Source organism: Macaca thibetana, chromosome 20 (assembly GCF_024542745.1).
Source record: "Macaca thibetana thibetana isolate TM-01 chromosome 20, ASM2454274v1, whole genome shotgun sequence".
Taxonomy (NCBI): Eukaryota; Metazoa; Chordata; class Mammalia; order Primates; family Cercopithecidae; genus Macaca; species Macaca thibetana.
This window is the reverse complement of record NC_065597.1, coordinates 66,931,857-66,946,195: the sequence shown is the minus strand read 5'-3', so window position 1 is coordinate 66,946,195 and position 14,339 is coordinate 66,931,857. Positions and strand designations below refer to the sequence as shown.

The 14,339-nt window shown below is 47.8% G+C and overlaps 3 protein-coding genes across 5 annotated transcripts in view; 2 read left to right on the top strand and 1 right to left on the bottom strand.

Annotated features, from left to right (window-relative positions):
- The window catches only part of TMEM114 (transmembrane protein 114), a 996,508-nt gene that overhangs the window by 197,395 nt on the left and 784,774 nt on the right, over positions 1-14,339 (bottom strand). The window lies entirely within an intron of this gene.
- The window catches only part of PMM2 (phosphomannomutase 2), a 278,683-nt gene that overhangs the window by 196,580 nt on the left and 67,764 nt on the right, over positions 1-14,339 (top strand). The gene's annotated exons all lie outside the window — the stretch shown is intronic.
- Positions 1-14,339, top strand: part of ABAT (4-aminobutyrate aminotransferase) — a 106,579-nt gene that overhangs the window by 71,721 nt on the left and 20,519 nt on the right. For all 3 annotated transcript variants that reach the window (XM_050774357.1, XM_050774359.1, XM_050774358.1), the window contains exons 5-7: positions 1,566-1,683; positions 7,446-7,495; positions 14,053-14,133. In XM_050774357.1, the coding sequence (XP_050630314.1) occupies positions 1,566-1,683; positions 7,446-7,495; positions 14,053-14,133 (249 nt within the window). The remainder of the gene's footprint in view (positions 1-1,565; positions 1,684-7,445; positions 7,496-14,052; positions 14,134-14,339) is intronic.

Sequence of the window (14,339 nt, the reverse complement as noted above, 5' to 3'; positions counted from 1 at the left end):
GGTTGCTGTGTGCATCAGATACCTTTCTCCATCGTTTTACTTTCAAACTATTTGTGTTCTTGAATCTAAAGTGTCTTCTGTAAACAGCATAGAGTTGGTTCTTTTTATCCAGTCTGACAGTCTCTGCCTTTTGATTGGATTGTTGAATCCATTCACAGTTAATGTTATTATTCATATGGTTGTATTTACAGCTGCCATTTATTGTTGTTCTCTATATGTCTTCTGTCTTTTGTTCTTTTGTTCCTCTCTCTTTTTTTTTTTTTTTTTTTTGAGACGGAGTCTCGCTCTGTCGCCCAGGCTGGAGTGCAGTGGTGTGATCTCGGCTCACTGCAAGCTCCGCCTCCCGGGTTCACGCCATTCTCCTGCCTCAGCCCCCCGAGTAGCTGGGACTACAAGCACCCGCCACCACGCCCAGCTAATTTTTTTTTTTTTGTATTTTAGTAGAGACGGGGTTTCACTGTGTTAGCCAGGATGGTCTTGATCTCCTGACCTCGTGATCCGCCCATCTCGGCCTCCCAAAGTGCTGAGATTACAGGCGTGAGCCACCGCGCCCAGCCTTTTTTTTGTATTTTAATGGAGTTTTTCTCTTATTGCCCAGGCTAGAGTGCAGTGGTGCAATCTCGGCTCACTGCAACCTCCGCCTTCCAGTTTCAAGAGATTCTCCTGCCTCAGCCTCCCAAGTCTCTGGGACTACAGGCACCTGCCACCAGGCCCAGCTAATCTTTTTGTATTTTTAGTAGAGACGGGGTTTCACCATGTTGGTCAGGCTGGTCTCGAACTGCTGACCTCGTGATCCACCTGCCTCGTCCTCCCAAAGTGCTGGGATTACAGGCGTGAGCCACCCCACCCAACCCTTTTTTGTTTTTTGTTTTTTTTTTCTGAGATGAAGTCTCACTCTGTCACCCAGGCTGATGTGCAGTGGTACAATCTCAGCTCACTGCAACCTCCACCTCCTGGGTTCAAGCAATTCTCCTGCCTCAGTCTCCCAAGTAGCTGGGATTACAGGTGCCCGCTACCACACCTGGCTAATTTTTGTATTTTTAGTAGAGATGAGGTTTCACCATGTTGCCCAAGCTGGTCTTGAACTCCTGACTTCAAATAATCCACCTACCTTGGCCTCCCAAAGTGCTGGGATTACAGGCGTGAGCCACTGTGCTCAGCTCTCTTGTAATGTTTTTTATTTTGCATTAAGTGAGTACTTTCCAGTGTAACATTTTTATTTCTTTAATGATTACTGTATATTTTTAGTTTTTTTTGAGGTTGCTGTAAGGTTTACCATACATTACAGAATCGACTTCAGATTTGTATCCCTTTTTGTGTTCTGATGTATAAAACGCATACAGAAAAATTCATGAAATATAAAATCACAGCTTACTGAACTATTATAAAGCAAACCACCCATGCCCTTAGCCAAAGCAAGAAATACATTGCCGGCACCCACAGATGCCCCTATGTATCCACAGATAGTCACAATATGGTGTACTTCACTGATTCAAGCTTAATCCTGAAAGACCAAGAATCTAGGGAGTGGCAGTGAGCCTGAGTTAGTCTCTTTTTTCTCCAAGAATGCAGAGGCTGTGCATTTTTTCTGCAATTACGAAGAGAGCCGAGGCAATTACCTGGTTGATGTGGACGGCAACCGAATGCTGGATCTTTATTCCCAGATCTCCTCTGTCCCCATAGGTAAGAGCTGGGAAATCACGCCTTGGAGATAACCTCTGTTTCTGTCTCTCCTAGTTGTGGCTATCCAGGTATTAGGATGTGGCTTCCAGCAGGCACATCCCAGGGTGTTGCCTGACACTTTGCTCAGGGGTAGGAAAAAAATAAGTAATGTGTAAAGGGCATATTATTAGACATATTATATGTCCTCTCTCATCTACTCCTTCCCCAAATTCTACAAGGTAAGTATGTATTAATATCCCCATTTTGCAGACAGGTAAACAAAGCGTAGAAAGGTTTGATACCTTGCATAGGAATCATAGCTAGAACGCGAACCCATCGGTGTGACGACAGTGGCCCCTAGGTAGGTGTCTTAGGTTGAGGGTCCTCGAAGAAGAGCCTGAGGTGAGGATTTCCTTTTTCCCCTGCTTTTTTTTTTTTTTTTTTTCAGACGGAGTCTTGCTATGTCGACCAGGTTCGAGTGAAGTGGCACAATCTTGGTTCACTGCAACCTCTACCTCCCGGGTTCAAGCGATTCTCGTGCCTCAGCCTCCCCAGTAGCTGGGATTACAGGCTCACGCCACCATGCCTATCTGATTTTTGTATTTTTAGTAGAGACGGACTTTCACCACGTTGGCCAGGATAGTCTAGAACTCCTGAGTGCAAGTGATCTGCCTGCCTCAGCCTCCCACAGTGCTAGGATTATAGGTGTGAGCCACTACGCCCAGCCTAATTTTTTTTTTTTTAGAGACAGGGTCTCACTATGCTGTCCAGGCTGGTCTCAAACTCCTGGAGTCAAGTGATCCTCCCACCTCGGCCTCCCAAAGTGCTAGGATTACAGATGTGAGCCACTGAAACCAGCCAAAGGTAGGGATTCTTGGGCAGGTTGTTGATTGAGGGAGAGCTCTCAGGAGAAAGGGGAGGAAAGGAAAGAGCCTAGGGCAGGGGGAAGAAGCTAAGAAGGAAGGTCTCAGCTGGAACTATCCACAGCCTGACCCCACTTGGGGCTCTGGAGCATGCACCACACCCCACAGTTGGTCTCAGAATGAAGGAAAGGGTCTGGCTTTTTATGCCCCTTCACCAGCCAGTCATCACCCATCAGCTGCCAGAGGGGAGAACTTGTATAATCTCCTGGGCAAAGCGGCTTCCATTTGCCAAGGGCCGTTTTCCAGGCAAGGAGGCAGCTGGAGTTATTATCAACCAACACACAGAGCAGCTGGGAAACAGCAACCTGCCCAGTAAAAGTGACCTTGGTGGGAAGCCCACAGCCTCTGCCTCCCAGGGTCACCTCCCAGCCCCCAATCAGCATTCCCTCTGGACCCTGCTCAGCAGCCTGGAGCCTTTCCTTGAGACCCAGCCTTGGCTGTCCACACCGCTTCTTCTTACCCTGCTCATTTCCTCACGCCTATTAATTTCCCACTAAGATGCTATTAGACAATAAGTGGACTCATTCTTTTGGGGAAGTCCATCATTCAGGAATGCCTCAGCCATGGAAGGCATTTTGGAGACAAAGATTTACAAAACCCCATCTCCCCTTTGTGTGGGAGTGAAAGGGATGGTCTCTTGACTTGTCCTGGGTTCAAATCCTGGCTCCACTATATATTAGCTGTGGGATTGTGACCCACCCCCCAGGAGTCCCTCAGTCTGAATGCCCAGCTAGCCACTGTGTGCATGAAGGTCAGGGAATCAGATTAGCAGCGTTTGTTAAAAAAAACTAGAAGTTTGGTCAGGCACGGTGGCGCATGCTGGTAATCCCAGCACTTTGGGAGGCCAAAGGAAGAGGATTGCTTGAGGCCGGGAGTTTAAGACCAATCTGGGCATTATAATGAGACCCAACCCCAATCTCTACAAAAAATTTTTAAACATTAGCTAGGCATGCCTACAGGTGCATGCCTGTAGTCCCAGCTACTCTGGAGGCTCAGTCAGGAGGATCGCTGGAGCCCAGGAGTTTGAGGCTGCAGTGGGCTATGATCACACCACTGCACTTCAGCCTGGGCAACAGTGCAAGACCCTGTCTCAGTAAAAAACAAAAACGGAAACATTCTAGAAGTTCTAAAAGTTCTCTCTCTGGCCACCTGTCCTCCCATATCTGTAGTCTTCAAAAAGATTTTTTTAAGTTGATATTTATTGAGAATTTACTATGCATCTGGCATATTGCCAAGTGCCTTATATGTTATCTCATTAAATGGCTACAACTGCCTTAGAGTAGGGTCTTTTAACATCACCTCCAGTTGACTGATGGGCGCAAGTTTCAGGAGCTTACAGGGTTTTCCCGGCATACACAGGGAATCCAAGGCTAAGCCAGTGTGTGAACGAATGACTCTCTGCCTCCCAAGCGTATTTCTATGGTAGCTGCCTTGCAGACACCTGCCCCTCCCCTGCCGTGAAATGTGGGGGTCCCACAGCATCAAAAGCCCAAGGCAGGATTTCCCTGATCAGAGGGACCAGCTCTGCTCTCATCTCTTCTTCAGAAGCCAGTAAGGCACACCGCATCTGAGGCTAAATGAGGTTTACCTGGAACGGGCTTATCTCTCCAGAGGCAAAAAAAGGTCATGAACACACAAGCAGTGTTGATAAGGAGCCAGGGCTTAAAGACCTTTGGCCCGGAAACAGTTGGAGAAACCCAGAGTGTTCCTTTTTTGAGTAAGGCGCACTTTTCAGTCTTGGGCCCAGCATGTGTTGGAGTAGGATGGGGGAGTGCCAGGGATGAATGTTAATAGTCCTCCCCACCTTTGTCCCCCTTCGTGACTCTCCCATCTATCTTCTCGACCAGGCAGCGTGGAACCCCAAGGCATTTCAAATCACTTTCACTTTTCTACTCTATTAGGAGAAAGTCTGCCCTGGGTGATGCCAGGTCTTTAATACCTGTTTCCACTGGCCGATCTCTTACTGTGGAGGAGCGCGTGGCCCAGGCTCAGAGGCTTGGGCAGGCAACAGAAAGATTGTGCCCATGGCATTCAACCTCTGGCCACACTGATATAAAGTCTCCTTTCAAAGTAAATGTATTTGGCTGGGCACAGTGGTTCATACCTGTAATCCCAACATTTTGGGAGGCTAAGACAGGAAGATAGCTTGAGCTCAGGAGTTTGAGACCAGCCTGGCCAGCATGGTGAAACCCTGTCTATAAAAATAAAAAACAAAAAGTAGCCGGGCATGGTGGTGCACACCTGTAATCCCAGCTATTCAGGAGGCTGAAGTGGGAGGATTACTTAAGCTGGGGAGGTTGAGGCCGCAGTGAGCCGTGATTACACCACTGCACTCCAGCCTGGGCAACAGAGTGAGACCCTGTCTCAAACAAACAAACAAACAAAGAAAACAATAAAAAAAAGAAAAGCTTCAAGGGGTGAATTCTGAGATTAGCTGGTGATGTTCAAATTCAGCAGGAGTTAGTATGAACCTTATGGTGGAAATTCAGGCCATGACATCAGCAAGCTCATTTTGCACAAACTCCAGTTGACCATCTTGGTCCCCCTATGGCTTCCAGACACATGAAAGTGAGGATGCATTCATCAGGGTGAGAGCTGTGATTTTTGGAAACTCAAGTCAAACACATGAGGTCAGCTGCTGAGTTCTTTTCGCAGAGAGAGACACTGCTGCCCTCTTGTTCTCCAACCTTATGTGTAATTGTCTCCCAGGACTGACTGGGAGATGATCTGCAGGGCAGGTGCATTAATTACCAGGAGATAGAAAGTGGCTTGACTTCAGGCCGGGTGCGGTGGCTCACACCTGTAATCCTAGCACTTTGGAAGGCTGAGGTGGGCGGATCACTTGAGGACAGGAGTTCACGACCAACCTGGCCAACATGGTGAAACCTCGTATCTACTAAAAATACAAAAAAATTAGCCAGGCATGGTGGCACACACCTGTAAACCCAGCTACTCCGGAGGCTGAGGCACGAGAATCGCTTGAACCTGGGAGGCAGAGGTCGCAATGAGCCAAGATTGTGCCACTGCACTCCAGCCTGGGCAACAAGGCAAGACTGCTGAAAAGAAGAGGGGGGTGGGGAGGGGAGGGGAGCTTGACTTGTTAGGGGAGGCCAACATGCAATAGAATGGTTAAGAATGTCTTTCAAAAAGCCCTGGAAGATTACAACAATCTCGCTTGAGTCTAACATAACTACAGAATAATCCTTATTAATTAACTTCAAATATTTTAATTTTAATTTTTTTTCTTTTTTTATTTCTTCTTTTTAAAAAAAAAGGGATACATGTGTAGAACCTGCAGGTTTGTTACATAGGTGTATGTGTGCCGTGGTGGTGTGCTGCACCTATTGTCTCGTTATTTTAATTTTTAATAGAGTGGGGACCCGTGTCTTTCCCAAGCCTGAGCCCCATCTCAGTTCCTCTCCCAGAAGCAACCATTATTATCAGCTTCTTCTAGAGAGAGATTCAGTGAGTGTGTAAGCACCCACATATCCTGTGTCTCTCCTTCTTCACTTAGCAGATCTCAGAGATTATTCTAACTCAGCACAAATAAATCTCTCTCACCCTTTTCTACAGCTGATTCATTACATTAGAAGGCTTATTTCCCTGACCCACTATTGATGGATGGTAGGTTGCTTTCAAGTCTTGAGATATGAGTGTCACAGTAAGATCCATGCTCATAGATCTTTATACACACTGTAGGATAAATTCATAGAAGAGCAATTGCTGAATCTGAGTGTGCTAAGCCTTGTCGTGCAATGTCAGGCCCAGTCTGGATGGTAAATGCCGTGGGACTCTGGGAATAAGCAGATGTATGAAGGCAGGACGAGGCCTGCGGGTCACAGATTGCAGGTGGCATCACTACTCACTCAGTCCCTGAGCAAACATTCGTCGAGATTTGACTCAGCCAGTGGGCGCTGGGAAGGAAGGTGAGGATCTTCTCTGCAATTCGGCACTCAGGACTGTTGAACCACACTCCCCAGTCAGCCCCAGGCTTGAAATTTTCTTACATTTATCTCCTTTTTAATATTTTATTTTATTTTATTTATTTTATATTTTATTTTATTTATTTTATATTTTATTTTATATATTCTATTCTGTTCTATTCTATTTTATTTTATTTTATTTTATTTTATTTTATTTTATTTTATTTTATTTTGAAATGGAGTCTCACTGTCACCCAGGCTGGAGTGCAGTGGCACAATCTCAACTCACTGCAACCTCCACCTCTCGGGTTCAAGCGATTCTCCTGCCTCAGCCTCCCGAGTAGCTGGGATTACAGGAACACAGCATCACACCCAGCTAATTTTTGTATGTTTAGTAGAGACGGGGATTCACTATGTTGGCCAGGCTTGTCTGGAACTCCTGACCTCAGTTGATTTGCCTGCCTCAGCCTCCCGAGTAGCTGGGACTATAGGCGCGTGCCACCACGCCCGGCTAATTTTTGTATTTTTAGTAGAGATGGAGTTTCGCCATGTTGGCCAGGCTGCTCTGGAACTCCTGACCTCAGGTGATCCGCCTGCCTCAGCCTCCCGAAGGGCTGGGATGACAGGCGTGAGCCACCATGCCCGGTGCATTTATTTCGCCTTATGTTTATGTAGTCCAGTAGGTCTCAAACCTGAACAAGCATCAAAATCTCCTAGAGAATTTGTTGGATTTCTAGGCTGCCCCCTGAGAGATTCTGAGTCAGGGGTGTTAGGTGGGGCGCCAGTAATCTCTTTTTGTCAACAAAGGATAAAAGCCCCTTTGGTGTTTAAAGAGAGTTGCGGGGTTGGAAAGGAAGGGAGAGGGAAGGAGAGGAGGGAGGGGCATGGAGAACCCGTGGATGCAATGAGATCTCTAACAATACTCTCCTGCCCTCAGGTTACAGCCACCCCGCCCTGCTGAAACTCATCCAACAGCCTCAAAATGCGGTAGGTCTTGGGGTTACACAGAATAAAGACAAAATGTGTTCATGGCCATTCACAGAATCACTGGGCAGACTTTGGCAATAGTCCTTGCATTCATTCATTCCATAAATATTTATCGAGCCTGTACTATGTGCCAGGTATGTGGAATGCCTTGATGAACGAAAACGCAGTGCCCACATTCCCACGGAGGCAGTCAATTAACCACACACATGAATAGAGGATTGCAACCATACTAAGTGCTACAGAGTAAGATAGGCAGTGCTTCGTGGGCATAAAAGAATGATGCTAACAGTTAATGTTTATGGAGAGCATAATTTGTACCCAACACTGTGTTCAGCGCTTTCTAGCTATAATATTGACAAGTCTGTGAAGCAGGTACTCTTGTTATCCCCATTTTACAGATACAGAAACTGAGGCACAGAGTGGTTAAGTATTTGCCCAAGGTCACACAGCTAGTGGAGGCGCTGAGAAGAAACCCACAGGAGCTGAGTTATTTGCGGATGGAGAGGGTGGGTGTCAGGGAGGCTTCCCAGGGAAAAGACTTTTCAGCTGAGATCTGAAGGAAAGGAAGGTCTGGCAGGTCATGAGTCGGGAGGAACGGTCCCAGCAGGGAGAAGAGGGCAGCGGCAAGGGCAGCCCCGTGGCTGGAGCAGAGAGAGTGGGGAGGGATCCAAGGAGGACTAGAGTAGCAGCAGGGCACATGGTTTTCCGACGCCCCCTAGACCGGGGTTCTGAACTCTCACACTGTTGACATCTGTAGCCAGATAATTCTGTGTTGCGAGGGGCTGTCCTGTGCATTGAGACACTGAGCGGCATCCCTGGACTCTAGCCACTAAATGCCAGTAGCAACTCCCTCCTGAGGCTGTGACACCCAAAAAATGTCTGCAGACATGGCCAGATGTCCCCTGGTGCATACAGTCACCCCACGTGAGAACCTCTGCAATAGAAGACATTCATCTCTATCCTGAGAGAGGTAGAAAGCCATTGCACATTTACACTAAAGTATATGGCCGGTCACGGTGGCTCACACCTGTAATCCCAGCACTTTGGGAGGCTGAGGCGGGCGGATCACTTGAGGTCAGGAGTTCGAGACCAGCCTGGCCAGCATGGTGAAACCCCGTCTCTACTAAAAATATGAAAATTAGCCAGGTGTGGTGGTGCAAGCCTGTAATCCCAGCTACTTGGGAGGCTGAGGCAGGAGAATCGCTTGAACCCAGGAGGTGGAGGTTGCAGGGAGCTGAGATGGTGCCACTGCACTCCAGCTTAGGAGACAGAGGGAGACTTTATCTCCAAATAATAATAATAATAATAATAATAAAAAGTATAACACCCATGCAGGCATGCATACAGCCTAAATGCACAACTCAGTGAATTTCCCACGTAACCAGTGTTTCACAATTTTTTTCTGTTATTGGAACATCCCATTAAGGAGCATTTTTAGACATTATTTTCCTAGTTGTTCCCTATCATGAAATTGTAATACAAAAATACAGTACATATGGAGTGTATCTATGTGTTGTATTTATGTCTGTGCTTTATATGGAACAGAGTAAGATTTTTTTTTTTTTTACTCCCATTGAGAATGAATGAGTTGTAATGAGGAATCAGAACATGCCCCCACCTAGTTATTATTCCTTCCAGACAAATTAAGTAGACCACTCCGCTTACTTTTAACAGATTACTGCATTTCTCCAGTTTTGTTTGCTTGTTTTTTTCTTGAGACAGAGTCTTGCTCTGCTGCCCAGGCTAGAGTGCAGGGGTGCAATCATGGCTCACTGCACCCCGGGCTCAAGCGATCCTCCCACCTCAGCCTCCTGAGTTCCTGGGACTACAGGTGCCCACTGCCACACCCAGCTAATTTTTGTTTTTTGTGGGTTGTTTTTTTTTTTTTTTTTTTTTTTTTTTTTGGTAGAGATGGGGTTTTACCATGTTGCCCAGGCTGGTCTCGAACTCCTGGGCTCAAGTGATCCTCCTGCCTCGGTCTCCCAAATTCCTGGGATTACAGGTGTGAGCCACCACACCCAGTTATATTTCTCCAGTTCTTTATTGCATGTAAGGGGAGCTTTGCAGTGTGTATCTTTACCTTGTCTGGCTTATTTCATTCAAAATGATGTCTGGGTGATTCATCCTGGTGTGTAATCGCAGATCATCTATCCTCACGGCTTTAGAGCACTCCCCTCTGCAGATATCCTGCAATCCTATTGTCCATGGGTATTTGCATAGCTCCAGTTCAGGGCTCTTATGAAGACCGCTGCTGTGGACGGTCGTGTATGTGTCTTCTGCTGTACACATTTATGTGTTTCTGTAGCTGGGAGTGGAACTGCTGGCCATGTATAGCTCCTGCAGATCCTGCCAGACAGTTCTCCAAACTGATCGCACCAACTCCACTCCCACAGCTGGGGGAGGGTTCCAGTCTCGCCACATCCTCGCCAACTCGGGGTATCACTGGAGGGTTTTTCTTTGACTCAGAGAGGAACATACTTATCCACACACGACAAGGAACTTGATCCCAAAAAGAAATCTAAGGAAGGCAGACGGAATAAAGACCCAATCCTGGTCAGAAGCAGGATCCCTAGCCCTAAAACGTTCTTCCCTTTAAATGAAGAGTGGGAGCTAATAGGAAAGAACCACATTTTCTTCTTTCTGAATGGGTGTGCCCTGCCTGGGAGGGGCCAGGGGACACTCTTGCCTCCAGTTAGTTGACAGGTTTAGGGGCTGCTGTAGAGGGAACTGGCATCCTCCTGAAGGTGTCTGATGAGGCCCACTGCGGCCGGAGCCTCCCGAATGTGTTTACATCCAAAGCCTGGCTTTGTTTTGAAACGTTGTGCAAATCCCAGATGCCTTGGCAGTTGGTGCTGAAAAAAAATGTGTCAACAAACATGTCAGACACATTTGCAGTGTCAACCGCCTCCAGAGGCAGAACCGTCCTCAACAACACATGACGTCAAGGCCCAGAGATTCCGGCTGGGTGTGGTGGCTCATGCCTACAATCTCAGCACTCTGGGAGGCTGAGGCGGAAGAATCCCTGAGGCCAAGAGTTGGAGACCAGCCTGGGCAACATATCGAGAGCCTGTCTCTACAAAAACCGTTTTTAAAAAAATTAGCCGGGTGTGGTGGTGCATACCTGTAGTCCCAGCTACTCAGGAGGCTGAGGTGGGAGGATTGCTTGAGCCCAGGAAGTCACTGCAGTGGGTTGTGATCTCGCCACTGCACTCCAGCCTGGGTGACAGAGTGAGACCTTGCCTCTAAAACAAAACAAGACAAAAATATATCCCAAAAAACAAAGGCCCAGGGATTCTGATTTCAGGGGACAGTACTATCCTTTCCCTGCCGGGAGCTCCCCCAACTTTCCCTATTCCCCGCTAACCTTTCACCTCTCTCTCCCCTCTCACCTAGTCGGGGACTGGTTCTAACCCTCAAGTCTCCCACTTGGCTTTCTGCCAGCAACCTCTCCCCATCGATCCCTCCCACCTCCCTTCTCACCTCCTCCAAACCATCCTCCAAACTGCACTGCACGTGGAACCCTTCCCCGGTACTCACTGCCTTCCGGCTGTGTCCCAGTCTTCTCCACCTCAAATGCTAAGCCCTTGGAGAGCTGCCTCCCACTTTCTTCTTTAGCCTTATTGCTTGACCTTTGCTCATTCATTGGTTATTGACTGAATGTTTCCAATGTGTCAAGCACTGTTTTCCGCGCTGGGATTTGATGGTGAATCCACATTCTCCATCCCAGTCTGAGCTGAGTTGTTCTGCAGAGGAACTGGGTTTGGGGCTTGATGAAAAGAGCACCCTGACGCAGTCTTAGAGAGGGGACAGCTGACCTCCACGGGCTAAAGGTTTTCAGCAGGACACGCCCAGGGCAGTAGGCTGGGCCACCATTGGCTGACATGTTGGGTCTTCCAAATTTTTGGCTAGAGATGCACTCAGGTGGTGGCGATGGTATTCTACTTGTACAGGGTAGGTTCCTGCCAGGTCACCAAAGTCCCGAGAAGGGGTTTATCAACCCTTTTGCACCCAAACCAAACCACCCTGAAACTCCACCATCATTACTTCCTGTGACTCCCTAAAAATGAAACCACGTCCCTTAGATCTAATATCTGGATTCCAATTGTGATTTCTTTTTTCTTCTTCTTTCTTCCTTCTTCTTCCTTCTCCTTCTTCTTCTCCTTTCTTCTTTCTTCTTTCTCTCTGTCACCCAGGCTAGAATGGAGTGGCTGGATCATAGTTTATTGCAGCCTCGAGCTTGGACTCAAAAGATCCTCCCACCTCAGCCTCCTAAGTGACTGTGATTATAGGTGTGAGCCACTGTGCGCAACCTCCAGTTACTATTTCTTATGTCACCAGGACCCTCTCATTACATTGTTCACAAGTTATACAATAATCATGGATATTGCATGTACACAGTCACATTGCAATGAATGCACATAGCACAGCGGGCTTGACCAAGTAAGACACCTGCCATCTTGTGACCTCTGGGTCTTTGCCTCTGCATCACTCTTCCTTTGAGACTGAACTCCTGCATCCTCTGTATGCCATATCATCTCACTGGTTCCTTACAAGCACCTAGTGAAGAGTCTCCAGTTTGGCAGATGAGAAGCCCAAAGCTCAGAGAGGTTAAGTGAGTTGCCCAAGGTTGCAAAGCCACTTAAGCCAAAGCCAATTCTCTTCATGCTGCACCCTAAGCCTACTGAGCTGACTGCAAGGGTTTAGAAACCTATCCTCATTTGATCCTGATACCTGATGTCCCAGATATCTTCTGTTCTTAACGTCACGCCTTCTCGAGCAAGAACATCACCCCCACATCATTCCTAGATCCAGATAGGCTGTCAAGCTGCCAGCCAGCCCTGCTGTCCCCTTCTGGGAGCCATTTCCCTGCTGCCACTGAGGGCCAGCTTGCTTCCACCCTGTTCTCATGACGTGATTTCTTAGGAGCCCTGCTAACAGGTCAGAGCCAGAAGGAAATGCTCCTTAAAGTCCCCTCCAAGGTTGGGCACAGTGGCTCACACTTGTAATCCCAGCACTTTGGGAGGCTGTGGCAGGAAGGTTCCTTGAGTCCAAGAGTTCAAGACCACCCTGGGCAACATGGCGAAACCCCATCTCTATAAAAAATACAAAAAATTAGCTGGGCATGGTGGCGCATGCCTGTAGTCCCAGCTACTTGGAAGGCTGAGGTGGGAGGATCACTTGAGCCTGCGAGGTCGAGGCTACAGTAAGCTGATATCATACTACTGCATTCCAACCTGAGAGACAGAGCAAGACCTTGTTTAAAAAAAAAAAAAAAAAAAAAGCCCTTCCAGGCAAGCCAAGGTCTCTGGGTTGTGCCAAGCATGAGCATTTTCAGGTGGAGGCTACCTGGAGTATCTGACAGAGAGTGGCATCTGAAGTCAGTAAACCTAGATTCGAGTTGCGGTTTTTCTCCTTCTTGGCTGTGTGACTTGGGGCAAGTTGTTTGACCTCTCTGGTCCTCAGTCTCCCCAACTCTACAATGAGGACAGTTAACTTCTTTTACTACTTATCCTATACCCAACTGAGTGATCGCAAAGCAGAAAAAGCAAGAGGTAGGCCGGGCGCGGTGGCTCAAGCCTGTAATCCCAGCACTTTGGGAGGCCGAGACGGGCGGATCACGAGGTCAGGAGATCGAGACCATCCTGGCGAACATGGTGAAACCCCGTCTCTACTAAAAAAAAAAAAAAATACAAAAAAAAAAACTAGCTGGGCGAGGTGGCGGGCGCCTGTAGTCCCAGCTACACAGGAGGCTGAGGCAGGAGAATGGCGTAAACCCGGGAGGCGGAGCTTGCAGTGAGCTGAGATCCGGCCACTGCGCTCCAGCCCCGGCGATAGAGCGAGACTCCGTCTCAAAAAAAAAAAAAAAAGAAAAAGCAAGAGGTAGGAATCTGCCAGTTTCTAGCAGCACAAGCCAAGTCCTAAAGCCCCTGGGAGAATCATCTCTGGGGACCCCTCTGCCCTTGGGTCTCCTCATATACAGTGATGCTGCTTTTTGGATTTGCACTGAGTGCATTACACTGATTTTGCCCAAGAAACTCTTTCTCTACCCCAAAAGTCCCTTTCTGTATTTTTAGTAGAGAAAATGTTTCACCATGTTGGCCAGGCTGGTCTTGAACTCCTGGCCTCAAGCAATCCACCCACCTCGGCCTCCCAAAATGCAGGGATTATAGGCGTGAGGCATTGCACCCTGCCTGTTTTTTAGCCATTCTAATGGTTAAATATATAAAGAAAGAGACTTACAGGAAGTTGCAAAAACCAGTACAAAGAGCCCCATGTACCCTTCCCTCAGTTTTCCCCGGCGGCAGCAGCATCCTCGATAATGCCAATGCAACATTGCGACCAGGACACTGACCCTTTTTTAAAACATCCACAGCAATCCTAGCGGATTTCTCTAAAAGTCTGAGGAAACCTGCCATGCTCCACCCCGACAGAACGTCATCATCCTGCAACCCCATTCGGAGGCTTTTTGAACACAGGGACTATGAAAAGCACCGTTTGTAGGCAGGGAGCTGGGTCAGGCCCCCAAAAGTCACCGTTTGTCTCTTGCCCTTTCGCAGAGCATGTTCGTCAACAGACCCGCCCTCGGAATCCTGCCTCCGGAGAACTTTGTGGAGAAGCTCCGGGAGTCCTTGCTCTCGGTCAGTTCTAGAGAAGCAATCCCACTGTCTTCAGACGTGGTACTGGCAGGGGAAGGGAAAAGTGGAGATGCCAGCAATGAAGAATAAGGTGTTGCTACGGAAATCCTTCTCTCTGAGCTTATTCTTCCATGCAGAGTATTTTACACTTTTCTTTTAAAGGACAGAAGGGATTCTTTGTGTGCAGGACAAAAGGAGCTGGGGAAATG